This window comes from Staurois parvus, unplaced genomic scaffold (assembly GCF_062004578.1).
Source record: "Staurois parvus isolate SC_StPar_1 unplaced genomic scaffold, SC_StPar_1.0 ptg000191l, whole genome shotgun sequence".
Taxonomy (NCBI): Eukaryota; Metazoa; Chordata; class Amphibia; order Anura; family Ranidae; genus Staurois; species Staurois parvus.
This window is the reverse complement of record NW_028317987.1, coordinates 2,450,230-2,471,915: the sequence shown is the minus strand read 5'-3', so window position 1 is coordinate 2,471,915 and position 21,686 is coordinate 2,450,230. Positions and strand designations below refer to the sequence as shown.

The following is a 21,686-nucleotide window of genomic DNA, read 5'->3' as shown; positions in this document are numbered from 1 at the left end:
TTGTTTCCTCACTCTCTGACTAAGGTCCATGAATAAAGAAATGACCTGGTAGGAGATCAGAGGAGCCATTTCCTAGTTCCCTTGAGGGTGGAATTGTAAACTCCTCAGAGACCAAGCTGCCTGATGTGGGCGGAGTCCTGGTTTGGGGGAACCAATCAGCTCCTGTCTAGTAATCCTCTTTGTCTTTGTATTTTAGTCCATGGCCGGGAGATGAGGAAAACCTCCGAGGATTGTCTCACTTTGTCTCCAGACTGTGAAGTAGAAGATGAGGACATCACACAGTATAGTCCAGGAGAAAACCCGGCTCCCTCCAATGTCCATCCGGCACCACCCAGTGTAGATGGACCATCGGATTCCTCGTATCCTGAGGAACCTCAGACTGTGCGGGACCAGGCCGGCCTTCCAATAGGGAAGAGCTTCTCCTGTACTGAGTGCGGGAAATGTTTCTGTTATAAATCCCATCTTAATGTGCATAAAAGAACTCACAGGGGGGAGAAGCCGTATTCCTGTCCTGAGTGCGGGAAATGTTTCCGTTTTAAATGTCGTCTTAATGAGCATAAAACATCTCACACAGGAGAGAAGCCACATTCCTGTCCTGAGTGCGGGAAATGTTTTTCACAGAAGTGCAATCTTTCCAGACATCAGAGATCTCACAAGGGGGAGAAGCCATTTTCTTGTCCTGAGTGTGGGAAAAGTTTTGTAGCAAAATCAGATCTTGTTAAGCATCAAAGATCTCACACAGGGAAAAGACCTTATATCTGTCCTAAGTGTAGAAAATGTTTCTCAGAGAAGTCTGATCTTTACAGACATCAGAGATCTCACACAGGGGAAAAGCCATATTCCTGTGCAGAGTGTGGGAAATGTTTTTCAGACAAGTCCAGTCTTTACAGACATCATAGATCTCACACGGGGGAGAAGCCATATGCCTGTCCTGAGTGCGGGAAATGTTTTTCAATGAGGTTCCATGTTTACAGTCATCAGAGAACTCACACAGGGGAGAAGCCACTTTCCTGTTCTGAGTGCGGGAAATGTTTTTCTGATAAGTCCAGTCTTCGTATTCATCAGAGATTGCACACGGGGGAGAAACCATTTTCCTGTCCTGAATGTGGGAAATGTTTTTCAGAGAAGTCTAATCTTCACGCACATCAAAGATCTCACACGGGGGAGAAGCCATATGCTTGTCCTGAGTGTGGGAAATGTTTTTCACAGAAATCCAATCTTTACACACATCAGAGATCTCACACGGGGGAGAAGCCGTATGCCTGTTGTGAGTGTGGGAAATGTTTTTCAGTGAAGTCCAATCTTTACAAACATCAGAGATGTCACACGGGGGAGAAGCCACTTTCCTGTCCTGAGTGAGGGAAATGTTCCTCACTGAAGTCCTGTCTTCCTGCACATCAGGGGTCCCACACAACCCTGGAGGTGTATTAGTGCCTTGAGTGCGGGAAATGTCTTCTAGATGAATGTTGCTGGACATCCCAGCTCTCATGTGGGGAAGAAGCACACCCTGATATACACCTCAGATATACTCCATGGCTGATCTTCATCATGGAAGAAACAGTTCATAAGGAGATCAGAGGTCCCCAAAGACATGGATGAAGTGTGGGACCGGGTTGGCTATTGATAGCAGCTCAGTGGTTAGCCCTTCTGCCTGGCAGTACTCGGGTCATTAGTTTGAATCCCAACCATGGCACCACCTGCCTGGAGTTTGCATGTTCTCCCTGTGCCTGCATGGGTCTCCTCCAGGTACTCTGGTTTCTTCCCACATGCCAAAGACATGCTGGTAGGTATATTGTCCCCTAGTATGTGTATGTATGAATGTGAGTTAGGGACCTTAGATTGTACGCTCCTCGGGGGCGGGGACTGATGGGAATGAACAATTTATGTATAAATGGACAGTGCTATAGAAGTACCTGTAATAAATATGGAGTCATCGCCTCTCATTGGCTGAGTATATTTATGGTGGAAGCTTTCACAAACACTTAGAGGTTTAGTAAAAAAAAAAAAAAGTTAGAAGGAATGTGAGTGACATTCGCCCGGCCATGACGAATATTAGGCATACTTTATTTCACACTCTGATTCCTTTGGCTCCATCTAGTGGCCATAATGTGGTATTGTGCTGCTGTTATTGATTGCTGTATTTCAGGAAAAATCCCCCATTATGTCCAATATTTGGAGGGCAATGTTATTACCAGGCTGCAGCTAGGGGGAGCTCTAATGTCACCCCAGCAGAGGGATCCCATCTAGCCCACATTAACCCTCTCACTGCCAGAGCTGTTTCTGCATGATTTTGCACACATGGGAAAATGCAGATTTTGGTCCTGAAGATGAGATAAACCCCCAAACATCTATTCTGTGACATCAGAGGCCCTGGAGAATAAAATGGTGGTGATTGTTAAGGTGTTCCCCGTACACAGATTCCCCTTCATATCCGCCTTTATTTCCTCCTTTCCCCCATTTTCTATGTTGGGATCTTTTCTACAATACTTTGTTATAATAATGGAACACGTTGTGTATTGTATTGTACACCAATAATAATGACTCCGCCCCCACATTCCAGACAAGGGATCTTCCTGACCAATCGGATTTCTGCCTTTACTATTTCCTGGTTATTTTTGTAATCTTGTTAAAAGTGAAATTGTAATAAAAATGTATTGAATGAAAACAAAATCCTGTGTGTGTGCAATGATGACAAAGCTGTGTATCCAGAAACGGCTGGTCGGTGACACTTCCATATACAGCCCAATGAAGTGACAAGGAAGCCCTAGAACCCTTTGGAGGAACCCTGGCTGAGAAAGGCTGGACTAGGCAGTCACATATCTCTGCCCCCCTTGCAGGGTTCCCAACCCTCCGTGACTTTTATTACTGACACAACATGAACATTTACTGACGGAGGACATGTTTTTCCTGACATCCTGAAAAATGACAGAACTCCTGTTAGGATTATTATTATTATACAGTATTTATATAGCGCCAAAGGGTTTGCTCAGCGCTGTACAGTAGCGGGGGGGGACAGAACATGAGACAAGATGGTAACAATACAATACACGAGGGGATCGAGGGCCCTGCTCTTTCCAGCTTACAATCTAGGAGGGAGGGGAAGGTGGTACAGGAGGAGATGGCTGTGGGGGATGGAGTGGTGGGAGGAGTGGAGGAGGTTAGTTGTTAGGTGAGGTCGGGTGTTAGGTGAGGTTGGGGTAGGCTTCCCTGAAGAGATGGGTTTTCAGGGTGCGCCTGAAGGTGAGGAGGGTAGGCGACAGTCTGATGGATTGGGGTTGGGAGTTCCAGAGGATGGGGGATGTCCTGGAGAAGTTCTGCAATCGGGCGTGGGAGGAGGAGACCAGGGAGCTAGAGAGCAGAAGGTCCTGAGAGGAGCGGAGGGCACGGGTAGGATAGTATTTGGGTATAAGGTCAGATATGTAGTTTGCGGCGGCGTTGTGAATGGCTTTGTAGGTCAGGGTTAGCAGCTTGAACTTGATGGGTTGGGCAATTGGGAGCCAATGAAGGGATTGGCAGATGGGGGAGGCAGATGTGGAGCGCTTGGTGAGGTGGATGAGTCTCGCCGCTGAGTTCAGGATAGACTGGAGTGGGGATAGTGTTCGTTTGGGTAGGCCAGTGAGAAGGGAGTTGCAGTAGTCCAGGCGTGAGATGATGAGGGAGGCCAGTGAGGAGGGAGTTGCAGTAGTCCAGGCGTGAGATGATGAGGGAGTGTACGAGTTGTTTGGTGTCTGGGGTGAGGAATGTGCGTATCTTGGAGATGTTGCCGAGGTGGAGCCTGCAAGATTTAGATAGCAGTTGGATATGGGGTAGGAAGGAGAGGTGGGAGTCCAGGGTGACACCCAGGACTTTGGCGTGTGGGGTGGGAGAGATGGTGGCGTTGTTAGTAGTGATGGAGAGGATGGGGGGGGCACGGGGTGGGGGGAAGACCAGGAGCTTGGTTTTGGATAGGTTAAGTTTGAGGAAGTGGAGCGACATCCAGTCTGATATGTTGTTTAGGAGGTGGGCAATGCGGGCAGAGAATGAGGGAGTGAGGTGGGGGGGTGGAGAGGTAAATTTGGGTGTTGTCAGCATAGAGGTGGTAATTGAAGCCGTGGGAGTGAATAAGTTTGCCAAGGGAGAAGGTATAGATGGAGAAGAGGAGGGGCCCGAGGACAGAGCCTTGGGGGACCCCGACAGAGAGGGGGAGGTGGCAGTGTTGTAGGTGACACTGAAGGAGCGTTGGGAAAGGTAGGAGGAGAACCAGGAGAGAGCAGCGTCCTTGATGCCAAGGGAGTGCAGTTTGGCAAGGAGGAGAGGGTGGTCAACAGTGTTGAAGGCCACGGAGAGGTCGAGGAGCAGGGGGATAGAATAGTGGCCATTGGCTTTGGCGATTGTAGGGCAGGTGCTCAAGGAGCTTGGAAGTGAAGGGCAACAAGGAGATGGGTCTAAGGTTGTTAAGGTTGGTGGGGTCAAGGGAGGGTTTTTTGAGTATGGGGGTGATGTGTGCATGCTTTAGAGGGGAGGGGACGGTGCCAGTGGAGAGGGAGAGATTGAAGATGTGGGTGAGGGAGCGAATGATGGAGGGGGGTGACTGGAGGAGCTGTGAGGGGATTTGGTCTAGGGGGCAGGTGGTGAGGCGGGCTTCAGGGAAGACCTTAGAGACCTCCTAGGGGGTAGTTGAGCTGAAGGAGCGGAGTGTTGGCGAGGTGATGATGTGTGGGGCATTAGGTATAGTGGGGGGTAGTGCGGCTATGAGGTCGGGGGAGGGGACGGTTGAAGGAGGGCAGAAGGCTGGGTGGAGAGGTGGATTGCGAGTTGACAATGTCCTTACGGATTGCGTCAATCTTGTTTTGGAAGTGATTGGCAATCTCGTGGGCGGTGAGTGAGGTGCTGGGTGGGGGTGGGGGGGATGTAGTGACTTTTGGGGGAATATTTATTAAAAATATGATTTCAATCCAACAGTAACAAGCCCAGCCGTCTGTTAAGGGTTAATCTTTCTTGGTGAGAATTCAAATGACCTTCTCGTGAAATCACACACACAATGAGTGGAAGAGACTTGTTCCAGAGACAATATACTATTTGAATCTCTACAGGTGGTCAAACAAGTCCCAGGAAAGATAATAGTGGGATCTGATGTCGGTGACTCGAAGACTGGCAAAGTATGTTTTCTCAACAATTACCATTGTCTGTTGAAAATGAGATTTCACCTGAAAAAAGTTAATTACAAAGTAAAATACCACCGTTGGACTTCCAAACAGTGAGTCATCACACCTGACCAAAATGACAATGGTGAGACGATACTTGTAGATCTGAGAAGATTAAATAAAACCTTGAAAGTGTGGATTCCCAGAGGAAACTTTATGGACTGTCACAATAGGCTATTGAATTCAGGTTTAACTACAGGCCAGTCTATGTACTTTAAGCACCCAACAATGGATAAGGTTCTCTGTCATATTCCCATGAACTATATTCCCAGCCAAGGAAAGTGTGGGGGATCTCAATGGGATGTTATAAAGGGTTCCACACACAAAATCTATTCAGCAGAGTTGGGGATTGCATACCACTAAATTAAGTATGAAATGGTGAAAAGTAAGATATTTTGTGAATTGGTATCAGTTGTATGTTTCCATCAGAAAGCAAATGTTTCACACAAGTTTGAATCTCAGGGAAATGAAAAACTGAATGCACATATATCTTTCTATGGTTCCTATCCGAAACATTAGTGGTAAAATCAAATATATTTGGATAAGACGTATATTTAATATCTAAAATTACCTTGGTTTCCACCCGAGGCATGAGTCATCATTAATACTCAAATTGTTTTGTGATCCCTGACTGACCCCCCAGTGGACAGGTGAGAGATATCTTAGGTACATACACTTCTCGACCGGCCAATCAAAAAGCCTGTTGGGAGGGTCTTTTAAAACAATGGTTTGGATGGTATAAAAAAGCCATGCACCTCATCTAAAAAAAAACATATACTAAAAGACTCATGCTAAGAAAAATAAGAAAGCTAAAGAAAAACCAATCAACAATCGGAAGGAGATCTGAAAAGCTGAAGAAATCTGACGAGGCTGAAATCTATCCCATCTGAAAAACTTAAAGACCTTTTAACACTATTTCTCAATATTTTCAAACTACTAAAACTTCTACTAGACTCCTAAATCTCTGAACTTCTACCATCCTACACTTTTTCTTAAACACTACCACCTATTGCACTATCTCTCACTTGCTCCCTGCGGCCATTCTTCTGCAGGAACTTCAATTGCCAGCTGAATGCACTGGGGAGGCGTCATAATCCAGGTTCTGGGTGTGGTGAGATTGTTAAGAATTAATATTGTATTTTATATTTCCTCTCTTGCATTGGGGTGATAATAATTGCATTGGGGTGATAGTAATTGCATTGGGTGTTCATATATATATAGAGAGATCCATATTATTACTGCTAAGAATTGTTTGGTGTAATATTGAAATTATAGATATTGCATAATTAATTAATTTTTAATTGGTTATAGTACGATTTATCAGGGAATATTTTCTCACATTTCTATGGCCACGTTTTGGGAGAAATGACCTCTGAAGTACTATAAATTAACACTTATCACTAAATTTGATTTTAATCTTTATTACTATCTAGAAGAATTGTTTGGTGTATAGAATTGGTATAGTATATCTTTGATCGTGTGTACCAGTATCCATTCATCACCAGTCTTTTGCGCTTTGTGTTAATATATATATAATTTTTGTACATAAATAAATTTATCTATTTATTTATTATAAAGGCAATTTTTGTGTGTATGGTACGAAATCATACTGGCTAAAAGGACTCAAGGTATATTAATAAGTGGTGATCAAATTATCAAGGTGTCCAAATTATTGGTTCATTAAATAATTGCCGTATTTTAACGGCTGGAGGCACTGTAATATTTTGTTTAAGGGAAAAGGACACCGCCCTTCATAAGTAGAATAAATTCTTACATAAACCACCACAGGGAGAGAGCAGGGATTTGAAAGTGGAGAAGAGCCGACGAGGACAGGTGGAGAGGGTGTTGATGAGGGTTATGAAATAGGCTTGCTTGGCAGCGTGGAGGGAGGTGGTGTAGGCGAGGTAGGCAGCTTTATAGAGGGAGAACCCGGGAGGGGATCTGGTTTTGCACCATAAGCACTCCAGGGCGTGACTGCGTTGTTTGAGGCATTTTGTGTGGTCGTTTTGCCAGGGTTGAAGCGGTTAATGCTACGTGTGGTTAGGGGTGCCAGGGAGTCAAGGGCAGCTGACAGTGAGTCGTTGTATGCAGTAGTGGCCAGGTCAGGGCATGACAGAGGGAGGATACTGTCATACAGACGGTCAGCTGCTGGGTGGAGATGGGTCGGGTCCAGATTGCGGAGGTTGCGGGTGATGGTTAGATGCTTTGGGGGGGAGTTGAGGGAGGGGGAGATGGAGAATGTGAGGAGGTGGTGGTCAGAGAGGGGGAAGGGGGTGTTAGTGAAGTCATGGGGGGTGCAGAGGTGGGAGAAAACGAGGTCCAGGGTGTTTCCGTTGGAGTGGGTGGAGGACTGAGTGTGCTGTGTGAGCGCGAAGGAGGAGGTTAGAAGGAGGAGTTGGGAAGTAGCCGGGCTGTTGGCGTTGATCGGGATATTGAAGTCGCCTAGGATGATGGTCGGTAGCTCGGAGGAGAGGAAGAAGGGAAGCCAGGCGGCGAAGTCCTCTAGGAAGAGGGATGCGGAACAGGAGGCCGATAGATTACCGCAATCCTTAGGGGGGTGGGAGAGAAGAGCCGGATGCAGTGGGCCTCGAAGGAGGAGGATAGGGAGGGGGGATAGGGAGGACCTGGAAGGTGCTCCGCGGTGGTAGGAGCATACCAAACCCTCCGCCTCTGCGTCCGCTCGGTCTGGGTGAATGGGTCCAAACGAGGCCTCTGTTGGAGAGGTCAGCAGGGGAGGTGGAGTCAGTGGCTTGGATCCAGGTTTCGGTGACCGCTAGGAGGTTGAGGGAGTGGGAGACAAAGAGGTCGTGGATGGCGGTGAGCTTGTTGCAAACCAAACAGGCATTCAGGAGTGCAACCGAGAGGGGAGGGGTGGATGTGGGGAGGAGGGGGACAGATATGAGATTGAGGGGGTTGTGGTGGTTGGCGTGAGTAGGGGGGTGCCGGGTGTTGGGAATGCAACAGCATGTACTATAATGTACTATATATAGTATTGTGTGTTATTATCACTTGACCAGTAGATGGCACTATACACTAAAGGTTACTAGTTGTGTATATCTGAAAACTTGTTTGTTCCTCTCTATCATCTCTTCAGGAAGTAATGTGTCTGTAATATGTCTGCTGAGAAATGTGCTCTGTATGTTTGCAACTTAAGCCACACAAGTAAAGTCTGAATTCTGCTATCACTACCAGTGTCTTCTATAACACATAACCAACAGGCTATGGGCCCAGCTCCAGACACTGGAAAAAGGAAAACTACAAGCAAGTAAGTGCTGCATTTACAATCCTACCAATTCACTGAAAGATGGCAAGTGCTTCAGATATGAAGTTTACAATAGCAAAGCTCAACAACACCAACTACCAGGTATGGAAGTTTAAGCTTGAAATGCTGTTATCCAAAGATGACTTGTGGCCGGTACTAGATATACACAGACCCAATGACAACCCGGAAGAATGGGACAGACCCAATGACAACCCGGAAGAATGGGACAGAAAAAACAGACAAGCAAAAGCAGTCATAAGCCTGTTAGTGGAGGACGATCAGCTCATTCATATAAGGAAAGAAAGCACAGCTAAAGGTATGTGGACTGCATTACAAAGACTGCATGAACGTGCAAACCTAAACAGTAAACTATATCTACTACGCAAACTGTATAAGATGAGGCTGGAAAAAGGGCAGGAAATGGGTGAACATGTACAGTCATGGCCGAAATTGTTGGCACCCTTGATATTTCTCCAGGAAATCATGTATTTCTCACGAAACGTATTGCATTAACACATGTTTTGCTATACACATGTTTATTCCCTTTGTGTGTATTGGGACAAAACAAAAAAAGGGAGGAAAGAAAGCAAATTCGACATAATGTCACACAAACCTCCAAAAATGGGCTGGACAAAAGTATTGGCACCCTTTCACAACTGCGGATAAATAAGAATGTTACAAGCATGTGATGCTCCTGTAAACTCACCTGGGGCAAGTAACAGGTGTGGGCAATATAGAAATCACACCTGAAAGCAGATAAAAAGGAGAGACGTTCACTTAACCTTTGCATTGTGTGTCTGTCTGTGCCACACTAAGCATGGACAACAGAAAGAGGAGACGAGAACTGTCTGAGGACCTGAGAACCAAAATTGTGGCAAAATATCAACAATCTCAAGGTTACAAGTCCATCTCCAGAGAACTAGATTTGCCTTTGTCCACAGTGCGCAACATTATCAAGAAGTTTGCAACCCATGGCACTGTAGCTAATCTCCCTGGTCGTGGACGGATGAGGAAAATTGATGAAAGATTGCAACGCAGAATAGTCCGGATGGTGGATAAGCAGCCCCAAACATGTTCCAAAGACATTCAAGCTGTCCTGCAGGCTCAGGGAGCATCAGTGTCAGCGCGAACTATCCGTCGACATTTAAATGAAATGAAACGCTATGGCAGGAGACCCAGGAGGACCCCACTGCTGACACAGAGACATAAAAAAGCAAGACTACAGTTTGCCAAAATGTACTTGAGTAAGCCAAAAGCCTTCTGGGAAAACGTCTTGTGGACAGATGAGACCAAGATAGAGCTTTTCGGTAAAGCACATCATTCTACTGTTTACCGAAAACGGAATGAGGCCTACAAAGAACAAAACACAGTACCTACGGTAAAATATGGTGGAGGTTCAATGATGTTTTGGGGTTGTTTTGCTGCCTCTGGCACTGGGTGCCTTGACTGTGTGCAAGGCATCATGAAATCTGAGGATTACCAAAGGATTTTGGGTCGCACTGTAGGGCCCAGTGTCAGAAAGCTGGGTTTGCGTCCAAGATCCTGGGTCTTCCAGCAGGACAATGACCCCAAACATACGTCAAAAAGCACTCAGAAATGGATGGCAAAGAAGCGCTGGAGAGTTCTGAAGTGGCCAGCAATGAGCCCAGATCTAAATCCCATTGAACACCTGTGGAGAGATCTTAAAATTGCTGTTGGGAAAAGGTGTCCTTCCAATAAGAGAGACCTGGAGCTGTTTGCAAAGGAAGAGTGGTCCAAAATTCCGGGTGAGAGGTGTCAGAAGCTTATTGATGGTTATAGGAAGCGACTGATTTCAGTTATGTTTTCCAAAGGGTGTGCAACCAAATATTAAGTTAAGGGTGCCAATACTTTTGTCCAGCCCATTTTTGGGGTTTTGTGTGACATTATGTCATATTTGCTTTTCTGCCTCTGTTTTATATTTGTTCCAATACATACAAAGGGAATAAACATGTGTATAGCAAAACATGTGTTAATGCAATACCTTTTTTGTGTGAAATACTTGATTTTCAGGAAAAATATCAAGGGTGCCAACAATTTCGGCCATGACTGTAAATGCTATGCTAGAAATTGTGGACCAGCTGGGTGCAATAGGTGAAGAATTAAAAAGCAACCATGTTGTGTCAATACTTCTGTGCAGCCTTCCAGAATCATACAGTGCCCTTATAAATGCTCTAGAAACTAGACCGGAAGCTGAACTGACGCTAGAATATGTTAAGGGAAAATTAATTGATGAATACAGCAGAAGAAAGAAACATTTGCATAGTGAAGAGAACGAGAGACCAGAGGCAGCTCTGAAGGTGCATGAAGGCAGAAGACAAAGCAAAGAAACCAGGGTATGTTTTCGCTGCAAAAAGGCCGGTCACCTGAAAAAGAACTGTTCAATCTGGAAAGCTGAACAGCGAAAGCGGGAGCTACCCACAAGAGAAAGAGCTAAAGCAGTCATGAAAGAAAATGAAAGTACATCATGGAATGGTACTTTAAAGTGACTCAGAATAGTACCCCACACGGATGGTACATTGATTCAGGGGCAACAAGTCACATGACAAGCGACAAGACATTCTTCACAGAAATTGATTTTAGTGTAAAAGATAAAGTCTTCCTAGCAAATGGGAAAAGTATTACAGCGGAAGGTAATGATCAGGGATTTCTGAACTGCAAAACGCCATCAGGGGGCAAGCAGAGCATCCTTGTAAAGAATGTTCTATATGTTCCAAGCCTAGAAGGAAGCCTCCTATCAGTTAAAACCCTTGCAAGCAATGGACTCACTGTCCAGTTCAGAGGTAATGAATGCACAATTCAAAATGGAAAGCAAATTTTAGCAAGAGGAAGATTAAATGAACATCTGTACAAAATCATCACTGAAAGTGAGAAGGCTAATGCGGCAACTCATAACCCACATGACAAGTGCATCCACCTGTGGCATAGAAGATTGGGGCATCCAAACCCAGAAGCTATAAAGGATTTTGCAAAGAGAGGTCTATCAGAAGACATGAAAATATTGCCTTGCCACACACTCAGCAAGTGCACGTGTTGCATCAAAGCAAAGGCCACCCGAACCTCTCTTCCACAGACCAGTCAGAGTAAAACCATTAAACCCATGGAACTGATACACAGTGATGTGTGCGGACCAATGAAAACCATCACACCTGGCGGGAACAGATATTTACTGACTTTCATCGACGATTATTCCCGGTACACAATAACGTATCTAATGAAGCACAAAAGTGAGACATTAGAAAAACTTCAAGAGTTTGTAGCTATGACAAGCAACAAGTTTCAAAGGAAACCTGGAATAATACGCACTGACAATGGAGGGGAATATATGAATAAAGAGATGGAATCATACCTAAAGAAACAAGGTATTATACACCAAACAACTGTACCATACACTCCTGAGCAAAACGGTGTAGCTGAAAGAAAGAATCGCACTCTTGTAGAAATGACCAGATGAATGATTACGGACGCTGCCTTACCTAACAAATACTGGGGAGAAGCAATAATCACTGCAACATACCTACAAAACAGGCTCCCATCAAAACCTATTGAGAGTACACCATATGAACTGTGGAATGGATCAAAACCTAACGTAGGACACATCAGAGTGTTCGGCTGTAAAGCATATGCCCACATTCCAAGTCAGAAACTCTCCAAGTTGGAGAACAAAGCCATAGAAGGCATTCTGGTGGGCTACAGTGAGCAGAGTAAGGGATATAGAATCCTTTGTCCAAAGACCAACAAGGTCACAGTAAGCCGCAGTGTTTATTTTGATGAAAGTGAAGCATCAGATAATACAATTCTTGAAAAATATGGAGAGGATTTACACGCTGAATCGGCAAGAGACACTGACCCATGCGAAGCAGGACAAGAGCCAGAACAAGAAGTGGAACTTACAATCAACGAGCCAATAGAACCCACTGAACAACAAGAAATCAGAAGATCCTCACGAATGACAAAAGGGATACCACCCCACAGGTTATCATACGCTGCTAAAACACATCAAACACAGGAGCCAACATCCTGGGAAGACATAGAAACTTTGCCGAGAAGGGAAGCAGATCAGTGGAGAAAAGCAGCTGAAGAAGAAATAAAATCACTTCAAGAAAATAAAACTTGGTCACTAACAGAACTCCCTCCTGGTCGCAAAACCATCGGAAGCAAATGGACATACATCCTAATATACGTCGATGACATCTTGACGTGTTTTGAACAAGAAGGGGACTATGACCAAATAGTTCACAAACTGAAACAAAATTTTGAAATTAAAGAGTTGGGGAACATTACTCACTACCTAGGAATTCAAATAGAGCGGGAAGAGGATGGAAGCTATCTTCTTAACCGAAGTCAGAAAATTACAGAAATGTTACAACAGTTTCACATGCAAGATGCAAAGGAAGTGAAAACACCAATGGAACCAGATTATCCAAAAACAAGGGAACGTTATTGTTTTCTACAAAAGAGACTAAATGTCATATAATTATGCACATGCCGTTGAGAAGGGGTGTTGGGAATGCAACAGCATGTACTATAATGTACTATATACAGTATTCTCTGTTAATGTCACTTGACCAGTAGATGGCACTGTACACTAAAGGTTACTAGTTGTATATATGTAATACTTGCTGGTTCTTCCTGTTCTTCTCTATCATCTTCTGGAAGTAATGTGTCTGTAATATGTCTGCTGAGAAATGTGCTCTGTATGTTTGCAACTTAAGCCACACAAGTAAAGTCTGAATTCTGCTATCACTACCAGTGTCTTCTATAACACATAACCAACATGTTCCACCCCCTCCCCTTCCTCTTCCTCTATGGCCTCTTCTGCTGAATTGTCCTCTGAACCAGCAGTGCTCCATAAGCGTTCAAGGAGCTACATAAGCAGTCAGGCTAATAGATGCCATGTGGTGCTTCAGCTGGTCTGTCTAGGGGACAGGAGCCACACCGGGCCAGAGATTCTGTCAGCTCTGCAGGGGCAGGCTCAGAAGTGGTTGATGCCACGACAGCTTGAGCCAGGAATGGTTGTATATGACAATGGCACCAACCTTCTCTCCGTCTTCTTACAGGTACACTTGACACATGTTCCATGCTTGGCACACATCCTGAATTTGGTGGTGCAGTGTTTCTTGAACAGGTACCCAGGCTTTCAAGATCTTCTGAGGCAGGCCAGAAAAGTCTGTGGCCATTTCCAGCAGTCATACATGGCCAGTGTTCGGCTGGCTGAAATTCAATGGGAATTCAATCTGCCCACCAACCAACCAACTCATTTGTGACATGTCCACTCGGTGGAACTCCACATTGGCAATGCTGCAGTGGCTGCACATGTAGCAGAGGGCCATCAATGAGTACCTGTGTGAAAATGGCACAAGGACAGGCTCAGGGGAGCTTGGCTTCTTCTCACCTCGCCAGTGGCTGCTGATAATGGATGCATGCACTGTCCTGTCACCATCTGAGGAGGCCACAAGGATGGGGAGCTGTGAAACTGCATGCATAAGTGACACTATCCCTCTAGTGTTCCACACTATGTGGAATCATGGGCAGGGCACTTGAGGCAGAACAGCGAGAGGAAGAGGAGGATGTCCTGTCCTCTCAAGGCCCCCTTTATGCAGAAACCATTCCTGTGGGGCCACAGAACACACAGCAGGAGGAGGAAGTGAAGGAGGATTGCAGCAGCATGGAAGTAGAGGATCACATAGAGCAGTCTTCAAGGGACACTTTTCAGTCCCCAGAAACCCAGCCTGGAGTAGTACATGTCTGGGAGGAGGTAGTTCCTGACAATGTCATCCTCAGTGACCCAGAGGACTCAGAATCTCCTGCCTCCTCAAACTTACACTGCATGGGCTCCCTGATTCTGCAAAGCCTGCGCCAGAACCTGAGGATTTGTGTTATCAAGAAGAGGGATCAATACTGGTTGGCAACCCTTCTTGATCCACGTTACAAGGGTCAAGGTGCAGAGCTCATCCAGTCTTCCCAGAGGGAGCAGAGGATGAAACATCCTGAGGATGCCTTGAAATTGTGTAACACCTCTCCAGACACTGGGAGGTTACCATTTCCTGGACAACGTGTTTCTGAGGCTTCATTCTGTCAAAGGAAGAGCGGTGGAGAAGGCGGCCAGCTGACCGATTAAACAGTTCTTTAGTCCTCAGCACCCAGGGCTGTTAGGTTTAAGCACCCATCGGCAGGGTCTGCATCATATGGTGCAGGATTATCTAGGGGCAAGGACAGACTTGGAGACCTTTCCAACTGATCATCCACTGGGTTACTGGGTCTTGAGGATGGATCACTGGCCAGAACTTGCTCAATATGCCATCAAGCTACTGGCCTTTCCTGCATCCAGCGTGCTTTCCGAACGGACATTCAGTGCTGCTGGAGGTTTTGTGATGGATAAAAGAGTGCGTCTGTCCACAGACTCCATTGACCAGCTGACATTTATCAAAAGGAATCAGTCCTGGATCAACAGCAACTATTTTGCCCCTGATGCTGATGTAACTGATTACATTTGTTAGGGATCTGGGATCCCTGGAAGACTGCCTATGTTGCCTATCCTATTCCTCAATCCTGCTAGCTTTGAACAATTTTTTGGTTTAGGGCACCACCAACCCCCAAGTTTAACAAGAGCATGGCATTTCAATTCTTTTAACCATTTATCTATAATTGTTATCAGTTTATAAGTGCAGGGCCCATTCCTGCACCCAGCAAAAGTAGGTGTGAGGGGTTACAGTGTTCAGGCACCATCAACACCCAAGGCAAAATTTTTCTGCACCTGTATGATAGGTGCATATAATTAGACTTTTTAGAGCTGGGTCCAATCCTGCACTCATCAAGAATAACTGAAGGGTTACGGTGCGAGTCCTGCTTTAGCAGGTTCTATACATTGTACATATGTGCAACTTTGCACGTAGTTTAAGGGGACCCCCAAGACATGATATTTAAAGGAATATTTAATTATTATTTTTATTTTAAGCAAAAAAAAATGACTGCCCCTTTAAAATTGTACTATTTTAATTTTTTTTTCCCCCTGATTCATGTCCCTCTGGGCAGCACCCGAGTCCCCATACCACTTTACGGCCAATACCTTACATATAAGCCATCAAAATGGGCACTTTTGAATTTGCAAGTTCGAGTCCCATAGACGATTAGGATTGGATTGATGTTCGCGGAAAACTTTTGGTCTGTTCAAATATTCTACCGGGAGCCGAACCGGGGGTGTTCAGCCCATCACTAGTCTTAAACTAGAAGTGCAGAGAGAGAGCACATGGAGGCAGATCACACAAAACCGACATATAGGGGTTTATTGGGGAATGTGAAGGCACATTACAGATAACAAGACAAAGCACAACAAAATAGTCCACCGGGTAGCAATGTAATACCACATAGATAGTCCATGTAGGATGGCCAAGCAAAATGGAGAACCAGTACAGCAGGCCACCGGGCAGTATGGCAAGGGAAATGTACACAGCCCACAACGCATGGATTTGGAGAGACCAGAGTATAGTGTAGCAGTGGGTAAGTCCATCACACAATGCAGTGATCCAGGTGGACCAGGGTAGGATGTAGCAAGGGTCAAATCCAGCAGACTTGGCAGGGATCCGGGCAGACATGTGGTTGAGTCCAGCACAGGGCAGGCATCCGGGTGTACATGTGGTTGAGTCCAGCACAGGGCAGGGATCCAGGCAGACAAGGAGCTAAGTCAACACAGGATAGAGAACTGGGCAGCAATTGGATCCAGCAGGCACTTACTCCAGAGTCCAGGACCATAGTCCAGGCACAATGAGGGATGAGCAGCAATAGACAGAGCATAGGTTCAAGGACTCACCAGTCAACAGTGGCTCCAACTTAGGAAGTCCAGGCAGCAAGTCAGGGAAACAGATAGTCTGGTGCGCAGAGGTTCTTCATATGCACATCACAGGTCCTCAGAAGGCTGTGTGTCCTGGCCGCAGTATCCGGACCACACAGACAGAAGTTTCTGGAAGATCAGAGAGTAGAGCAGAGTCCCAGTGTCCAGGTAGCTATCTGTCTCAGCAATTCAGTGCACCAGGTAACCTCTTTCTAATACGACATGCAGCCCTCAGTCCTGTGTGTCCATCACAGAAGTAAACTCAGAAACGTCTGACCCTTTCTGCCAGCATAGGGTTATTATATTGTCCTTTGAATCCAGCCAAGCCTTAAGCATCCAAACCTGCTGCTGGCCCATCTGGCTTTATCCAGCTACAGGACACAATGCTGCCCTCCGCTACAACCCCTGCCCCTTCCAAACATAGGATGGTCCAGCAAATTGAGGAACTGGTACACCAGGCTACCAGATGGTATGGCAAGGGGAATGTACCCAGCCCAAAAGCTGAGCATAGTAGCTGTTCATTGCAATGTGAACCAGGCCTTAGAATTTTGGAACTGTTCCCCTCCTTACTTCATGCTTCATGTTTTTTCTTTGATTCTACACAAGTCCTTGGATCTCCAGATAGTCAAGCCCTGCTGTTACAAAGCCTGATTTTTCCAGCCTTATGGTGTCAGTGGGCATACTGGATTGACTGTTGCAGCTGAAAAAGGTTTTGAGAGACAGAAGTATCGAGGCCTTTTGTTGTTTCTGCTCTTTTGAAGGCTAGGAATTCTAAATTAGGGAGACTTCCCGCAGGTCTTTACAATCATATTTTGTGTTTTGTTGACCTAAGAGGTTTCCTCCTTGTTTTGGTCCGTGTCTTGGTTTCCTTCTTGGGGTGGGGGGTGAATGTGTGCCTGGCCTTGTGTATAATCAAGAGTCAGATTTCAGCCTTGGCAGTCTCTTCTTTCAGGGGCTGATTACATTACACTTTCTAGTTGCATGCGTTGGTACTAGATGTCATGTATGTTGTTCCTCCGGTCAGCCTGTCATTGTTTCTATGGGATCTCTTTCTGTTTTTAGAGAATTCTCTATTTGAGTCCATTCAGGACCTTCCTTTTGTATCCTTTCTTCTTTCACAAAGATGGCTTTTTTACCTTAGCTTTTTATTTATTATTTTTTTTTACCTAAAGGGGTTTGTACCTTTCCATCTCAGCCGGGACATCGTATTACCTTCCATTACCCTCATCTCAGCCAGGACATCGTATTACCTCCCTTTACCCTCATCTCAGCCGGGACAGCGTATTACCTTCCTTTACCCTCAGCCAGGACATCGTATTACCTTCCTTTACCCCCATCTCAGCCGGGACATCGTATTACCTTCCTTTACCCCCATCTCAGCCGGGACAGCGTATTACCTCCCTTTACCCTCATCTCAGCCGGGACGGCGTATTACCTCCCTTTACCCTCATCTCAGCCGGGACAGCGTATTACCTCCCTTTACCCTCATCTCAGCCGGGACGGCGTATTACCTCCCTTTACCCTCATCTCAGCCGGGACAGCGTATTACCTTCCTTTACCCTCATCTCAGCCGGGATGGCGTATTACCTCCCTTTACCCTCATCTCAGCCGGGACAGCGTATTACCTCCCTTTACCCTCATCTCAGCCGGGACAGCGTATTACCTTCCTTTACCCTCATCTCAGCCGGGACGGCGTATTACCTCCCTTTACCCTCATCTCAGCCGGGACAGCGTATTACCTTCCTTTACCCTCATCTCAGCCGGGACGGCGTATTACTTTCCTTTACCCTCATCTCAGCCGGGACAGCGTATTACCTCCCTTTACCCTCATCTCAGCCGGGACAGCGTATTACCTTCCTTTACCCTCATGTCAGCCGGGACAGCGTATTACCTCCCTTTACCCTCATCTCAGCCGGGACGGCGTATTACCTTCCTTTACCCTCATCTCAGCCGGGACAGCGTATTACCTCCCTTTACCCTCATCTCAGCCGGGACAGCGTATTACCTCCCTTTACCCTCATCTCAGCCAGGACAGCGTATTACCTCCCTTTACCCTCAGGCTCAGTAACTGGGGGAATAGGTTTTTATCACGTTGGGTATTTGTTTGTCTATCAGGTTACCTGTAGTTGACAGCCGCAATTTGGCAACAGGATTTCTCTTTGTGGCTCCTGAGGACCGAATAGAAGGATCCCGCAGCTTCCATGTCTACGTTTATTCCCTGAATTTGTCGGCTTGTTGCTCCAGTTTCCAGTATGAAAGGACAGGTTCCCCCTTTATAAGGGATGACACTACCTACCTTCAGTGTATCATGTTGGTGAAGCCTCTACCTGGTCTTCGGTGCACTCTTTATGATGTTACCAGGTGGATGTTGGAGTCACTAAGGACTCTTCCCTTTGGACACATTGGTTTTTGCAGGCTGCTGCATGAGGTTCTTTCCTATTTCTGGTTGTTTTTTGGGACCTGTTGGCTTGTTGTCCTCCCCTCATGTTCTAGGTGGGACATCCCTGATAGTAAGGAATGTAAAAGATGTTCTGTGTCCTGTGATGGGCGACAAAGAAAATGACATTTGTGGTTTACCTGTAAAATCCATTTCTTGGAGTCCCTCAGGAATCCCAGAGATCCGTCCCCTCCTGTTATGGGCTATGGCTTGCTACAAACCTTTCCTATGTGGGAGATCTGCTCTACAAGGGGACGTCCTGTCTATTGTTTGCCAATGTCCGATCACCTGTAGGTGGGCATAACAGTGTTAGGAAGGATTTATAAAGATGCTTTGTGTCCTGTGATGTATTCCAAGAAATGGATTTTACAGATCATTGATGCCATTTGTTACTAAGAGACAGGAATTGTTCATTGCTGAAGGAGCCCCTAGAAACCTTTGGAGGAACCCTGGCTGAGAAAGGCTGGACTAGGCAGTCATATATTTCTGTCCCCCTTGGTGGGAGTGGAGGTGACCCCTCTATAAGGATCTACAGTCCATACACACCCAGCACAAGGCCGGGGTCACACTACCAGACGCTTCTCGGGGCTGCAGTTCCTCTGAGCTCCACAAGGTGGGGATCTCACTTCTACCCAGACAGGAAGTCTCTATGGAAGACACACAGGAAGTGATGTCAGGTACATAGAGGAAGTGATGTCAGGTACATAGAGGAAGTGATGTCAGGTACAAACAGGAACCATATCGGAGATGTTGCTGGAAGATGCAGCAGAGCAGGTAGGAAGATGTTATTTCCTATTTACACCCAATAACCCCCTGTCATGTCTGTCCTCCTCCTCCATAGTCATGTCTGTCCTCCTCCTCCATAGTCATGTCTGTCCTCTTCCTCCATAGTCATGTCTGTCCTCTTCCTCCATAGTCACTGTGACGTCTTTTATCTCCAGCAGATGATGATACACACATATATAGTGTGGGAACCCAGATTAACCCCTTCAGGGGCAGAACATTCCCCCACTTCCAGGGCCGGAACATTCTCCTCATTGTGGAGAGGTGTCACCTTCTCACCTCATCAGTCTATACTAATGGATTTTATGACTTTAATTAGTGGCGGGGGATGGGGGGATATTTAGGGGGATTGGAATATCTATGTCTTTGTTTTATAAGATTCAAATAGGAAGAAAGAGAGAAAAATGTCATTTGTAGTAAATGTCCTGAACACAATGGACACGTCCTCCACTCACTCTGATGGGAATACATTAGACCTTGTTTTCTCCCATCTTTGCACTCCCTACAACCTCACAAACACCCCCTTTCCTCTCTCTGATCACAATCTCATCACCTTCACAGTCTCCTCGTCTTCAAACACCTATCCCTCCAAGCAGCCAACAATTACCCGCAGAAACCTTCACAACTTGAACCCGGCTCCTTTCCACTCTGCAACTGACCTCCTCTATGACAGAATCTCTCCCCTGTCCTGCCCTGACCTGGCCACTGCTGTCTACAACAGTTCACTGTCATCCACACTGGACTCACTTGCTCCTCTAACAACACGAAGCATCAGGCCCCGACCATTACATCCATGGCAGACTGACCACACCAGAAATCTTAAATTACATAGTTGTGCGTTGGAGCGATTGTGTCGTAAAACCAAATCCCACCAAGCATTCAACCGATATAAATCTGCTTTCTTCACATACAATTCCTCCCTCCATGCTGCCAAACAAGCCGACTTTGTCACTCTTATTAATAGCTTGTCATCCAGTCCTTGTTGTCTCTCCTCCACTTTTAACTCTCTACTTTCTCCACCTCCACCCAGTACAAGCAGCTCAACCTCCACCTAGCACCTCATTCACTGCTTATGAGATTACAAATCATTTCAAAAACAAGATTGATGCAATTTGTAGGGGCCTCTCCACTGCACAGACATCCATCCCACTTAGCATACCTTATACTAAACCTCCCTCAACACTTTCCTCATTTTGACCTCGCTACTACTGAAGAGGTCACTAAGGTTTTCTCAGAAGCCCGTCTCACCACCTGCCCCCTGGATCCTGTCCCCTCATAACTACTACGGTCACCCTCTTCTTCCATCCTATGCTCCCTCACTCACATCTTCAATCTTTCCCTCTCTACTGGTGCCTTCCCCTCCCCTCTAAAGCATGCGCACATCACTCCCATACTTAACAAGCCCTCCCTGGACCCCTTCAACCTTAACAACTTAAGACCCATCTCCCTGCTGCCATTTCCCTCTAAACTCCTAGAACGCTTAGTCTACAATCACCTGAGCTCCCACCTCACCGACAACAACCTTCTCGACCCTTTACAGTCTGGCTTTCACTCGCTACACTCCATTGAAACTGCCCTACTAAACCTCACTAATGATCTACTAACTGCTAAAACCAATGGCCACTACTCCATACTCATCCCAACCAATGGTCACTACTCCATACTCATCCCAACCAATGGCCACTACTCCATACTCATCCCAACCAATGGCCACTACTCCATACTAATCCCAACCAATGGCCACTACTCCATACTCATCCCAACCAATGGCCACTACACCGTACTCATTCCAACCAATGGCCACTACTCCATACTCATCCCAACCAATGGCCACTACTCCATACTCATCCCAACCAATGGCCACTACTCCATACTCATCCCAACCAATGGCCACTACTCCATACTCATCCCAACCAATGGCCACTACTCCATACTAATCCCAACCAATGGCCACTACTCCATACTCATCCCAACCAATGGCCACTGCTCAGAACTCATCCCAACCAATGGCCACTACTCCGTACTCATCCCAACCAATGGTCACTACTCTGTACTCATCCCAACCAATGGCCACTACTCTGTACTCATCCCAACCAATGGCCACTACTCTGTACTCATCCCAACCAATGGCCACTACTCCGTACTCATCCCAACCAATAGCCACTACTCTGT

General features: G+C 46.1%; 1 protein-coding gene across 1 annotated transcript in view; it reads left to right on the top strand.

Moving 5' to 3' along the window:
• The first annotated feature begins 200 nt into the window (after nucleotides 1-200).
• Nucleotides 201-21,686, top strand: part of LOC149461858 (uncharacterized) — a 37,877-nt gene continuing 16,391 nt past the window's right edge. The window contains exon 1 of the mRNA XM_089677649.1: nucleotides 201-1,348. Within this exon, the coding sequence (XP_089533775.1) occupies nucleotides 211-1,348 (1,138 nt within the window). The 5' untranslated portion in view covers nucleotides 201-210. The remainder of the gene's footprint in view (nucleotides 1,349-21,686) is intronic.